General features: G+C 37.3%; 1 protein-coding gene across 1 annotated transcript in view; it reads right to left on the bottom strand.

Moving 5' to 3' along the window:
• Window positions 1-3,722, bottom strand: part of LOC107758368 (interleukin-12 receptor subunit beta-2-like) — a 15,346-nt gene that overhangs the window by 3,039 nt on the left and 8,585 nt on the right. The window contains exons 10-13 of the mRNA XM_016576085.1: window positions 2,570-2,725; window positions 2,220-2,357; window positions 2,000-2,099; window positions 1,827-1,911 (exon numbers count right to left, since the gene is read on the bottom strand). Coding sequence (XP_016431571.1) covers window positions 1,827-1,911; window positions 2,000-2,099; window positions 2,220-2,357; window positions 2,570-2,725 — 479 coding nt within the window. The remainder of the gene's footprint in view (window positions 1-1,826; window positions 1,912-1,999; window positions 2,100-2,219; window positions 2,358-2,569; window positions 2,726-3,722) is intronic.

Genomic DNA, 3,722 nt, shown 5'->3' with positions numbered 1-3,722 from the left:
CACTGGATAGCTGGCCAATCACAGCACACCTCGCTTTTTCTGACCGATGAGCTTTGTAAAAATCGACGTGTTTCAGAAAGGCGGGGCATAGAGGAGATAAATGAATGTACAGTATGTGGAAAATTATGTATTTTTTTTTACCTTAAACCGCATAAACACATTTCATTACACCAAATACACAAAATAGTGTTCTTTTTAGCAACATCATATGACCCCTTTAAGTAAATGATTCAATATCTCACTCACAATGTAATACACTTGTCACCACCTACTGGCTTAATGATGTAACCTGAAGAAAGATCCACTGAAAAATTCCCACCACTAATGCACAGACTGACAAGCCAGCAAAGCTGGGTAGATTACTTGAAAACTGTAATCCATTACTGATTCCAAATTACATGACAATCAGTGTAGTTAGTAACGTAATCCATTACATTACACATTTTAGGTAATATAATCAGACTACTTTTTGATTACTTTCAGATTACTTTTGACCTAACTTGTTTATCGCATTGATTTAAATAGAATAGTCTTGTACCATATTGATATAAAAATGCAAAGAAAATATATTCCATTCATTGTTACTAACAACATAAAGTGCGTCAAACATTGCATTACATCAAGGTTTACCAAACGGGTTTGTGAAGGAACTGCAAGGGGGTTTGTGAGTTTAATGAAAAGCTAATAATTAATTAAATCATAAAAATGTAAAACTAAAATAAATCATTTTAAAATAACATGAATCAAAATAAAACACCAAAAAAAAAAAAAATTATATTTAATTTGTTTACCAGCATGTCATGTTTAGCGTTGATCAAGGTCAGATAACTGTGAGCATGCAAATGTGTTACTTAATTATGAATCCAGATTACATGTAAACAAGTTACTACCCAACTCTGCAAGCCAGTGGGCTCATACAAAGAGTGAAAAGTCCCTGTGCTATTGTACTGTATATCAGGGGCCAGTTGCATAAACACAGGCATTATGTTAAGCTTTTCAGTCGGTCACACTACACTTTTCATGCCATTCACTTCCATTCATATGTATGAGAATTCTGAAGACACACGTTTATGCAAAGTTTTGCATTTCAAAGCATTCCAAAGTACAGGTTGGGTGACTTGCAAATTAGTATTTATGTGTGACCAGTAGACATCATAGCGTGACCTCTTAAAAAAATAAGCTTTAAAACTGCAGGTTTGTGGCATTGCAGGAAAGTGGATGAGAGTGTATTTTATTTATTTATTTATTATTATTTGTTGAATTTATATATTTTTTAAAAGACAAGTGTCCGAAGAAATTTATTGTAGTCTAGTGTGACCAACCCTGAAGAATATGTCTTAAAAACTAATCTTACCAACTAGCAATTAGCCAAGGGGTAATACATTTAAGAAGTAATTACATTTTGTTCTCAAATTAGACATTTTTATGTAACTAACTTAAAATGATAACCAGTCTTACAGACAAAAAACTCAGATGACCAACGTGTAAGACTAGTCTAGGAGGTTTATGCAACTGGCCCCAAAACTCTTGCAACAACACTCAGCCAATCAAATTCAAGCTCTAGAACTAACTGCTGAATACACATGAATGAGATTTTAAAGCTGCTGTTTGAGGGAAATATTTTCATTTTTCTACTGTCCTCGTGTTCCACAGAAGAAAGTCTTACTGGATGAGTAAATGATGATATAATTTTGATGAATTTTCATTTTTGAGTGAACTATCCCTTTAACCTAGATGCTAAAGCCTGCCTATGATGCCCATAAATGCAGTTAGGTAGCTCACTTGTTTTGAAAATACAGCCTGCATGGGCATTTCCATACATTTACCTGGTCATCAGCGTACGTCTTTGCACATTTGCTGTTTGCTGGATCTGGAATAATAGGCAGCAGACACTGGCAACAGCATAAGAATCTATCAAGCAGAACAGACATGGCAGTGTTTAAAAATCACAAAAACAGCCTTTTTTCTGTAGAATTCAAGGCATTCTGCTGATTCTTACCTTCTGTGGACAGAGGAGAACTGACAGATGCACAGGAGGATTAGACAGGCCAAAAGTACTGCTCCACCAGCCAGGATCACGAGGGACAGCATTCTCTCAGCTGAAAGAGGATGACAGGTCACTCTTACCAAATGGGTGACAAACATCTTTTTTCACAAAAAATGCCAAATATTTGGATTTAAACCCATTATACGATTATTATATCTACATAAGTACATACAGTCTGATGGTGTGCAGAATGGGAGATCACTTCCTCTGGGTCCCTCCCCTGCATCAGTCCAGGCAGTGACCCACAGATTGTAGCACTGTCCTGGTGACAGACCACTGATGACATACTGTCTCTTTGGATGGACTACACCTGCAGCCAAAGTGTAGCACCACATCAGAAAACTAATATCTCAGTTGATTTAGCACTGTTATTGATGAACATCCCAAGCAAGCAGTCTTTTTGTGTTGCTTAATAAAAGAAATCTTGGCAGCCAACAGTAAATATTGTATCAATGTTATACATTTTAACATTTATCCCCAATTAATGCTTGTTGAACTCCATTAAAATAAGATAAGCCTTACTGAAATTGTGAATATCTCCCTTCAACTTGTCTATCAAGTAGACAGTGTATTTTTTCAAACAGCCTCTTCTCTTCTTTTGAGGGATTTCGGACCAGGTCAAGCTCAACATCTCGCTCTCCTTCCAGCCAAGTTGAGGAACTGGACCCTGTTCAGGAGCTGTGAATTCAAAGATGAAACAGTGATTATGATAAGGAGAGTCATGCATTTTTATGTATATTCTCACCAGGGCTACATTTATTTTAATTACAGTCAAAATAGTAATATTTGTGTTATATTTATATACATATTTCTGTTTTATATCTTAATACATTTTAAAATGCAAGTTATTCCTGTGATGGAAAAGCTGAATTTTCAGCAGCCATTACTCCAGTCTTTAGTGTCACATGACCCTTCAGAAAGCATTCTAATATGCTGATTTTGTGCTCAAGAAACACTTTTAATTATTGTCAATGTTGATGTAACGACAGAGGCGTGACAACAGAGTAGTGATGTTAGTTTCTTGAACGAATCGTTCTTTTGAGCCGGTTCTCAGGAAGTAACCGGTTGAGCCGGTTCACAAATCGAACTAAATCGAACTTTAGTTTCGGGTTGATGACGCAGGACGCACAGCCGAAGTAGCACGTCCAACTCAAAAAGAACCGAATCAGCCGGTTCAACCAACTGTCGAAGTTTGCAGAGGATTCAACAAGAACCGAATGAGCCGTGGCGAAGTTTGCCGAGGATTACCGAAGATTCTGATGAGTGAGTTGACGACACGTTTCTTGAACGAATCGTTCTTTTGAGCCGGTTCTCAGGAAGTAACCGGTTGAGCCGGTTCACAAATCGAACTAAATCGAACTTTAGTTTCGGGTTGATGACGCAGGACGCACAGCCGAAGTAGCACGTCCAACTCAAAAAGAACCGAATCAGCCGGTTCAACCAACTGTCGAAGTTTTCCGAGGATTACCGAGGACTCAACAAGAACTGAATGAGCCGTGGCGAAGTTTGCCGAGGATTACCGAAGATTCTAATGAGTGAGTTGACGACACTGTGCAAGCCTAAGGCACGTACTGGAAATATGCTTATTATGACTGTTATTAATTCACATTTTATTAAAACCTGCTAAAACCTTTCTGTCAAGTGATGTAAATAAATTTTACAATAGTTTGTTGTG

This window comes from Sinocyclocheilus rhinocerous, unplaced genomic scaffold (assembly GCF_001515625.1).
Source record: "Sinocyclocheilus rhinocerous isolate Xijiao unplaced genomic scaffold, SAMN03320098_v1.1 scaffold2790, whole genome shotgun sequence".
NCBI classification, from domain to species: Eukaryota; Metazoa; Chordata; class Actinopteri; order Cypriniformes; family Cyprinidae; genus Sinocyclocheilus; species Sinocyclocheilus rhinocerous.
Note: the sequence above shows the minus strand (reverse complement) of the source record. Positions and strands in the feature narration are given on the sequence as shown.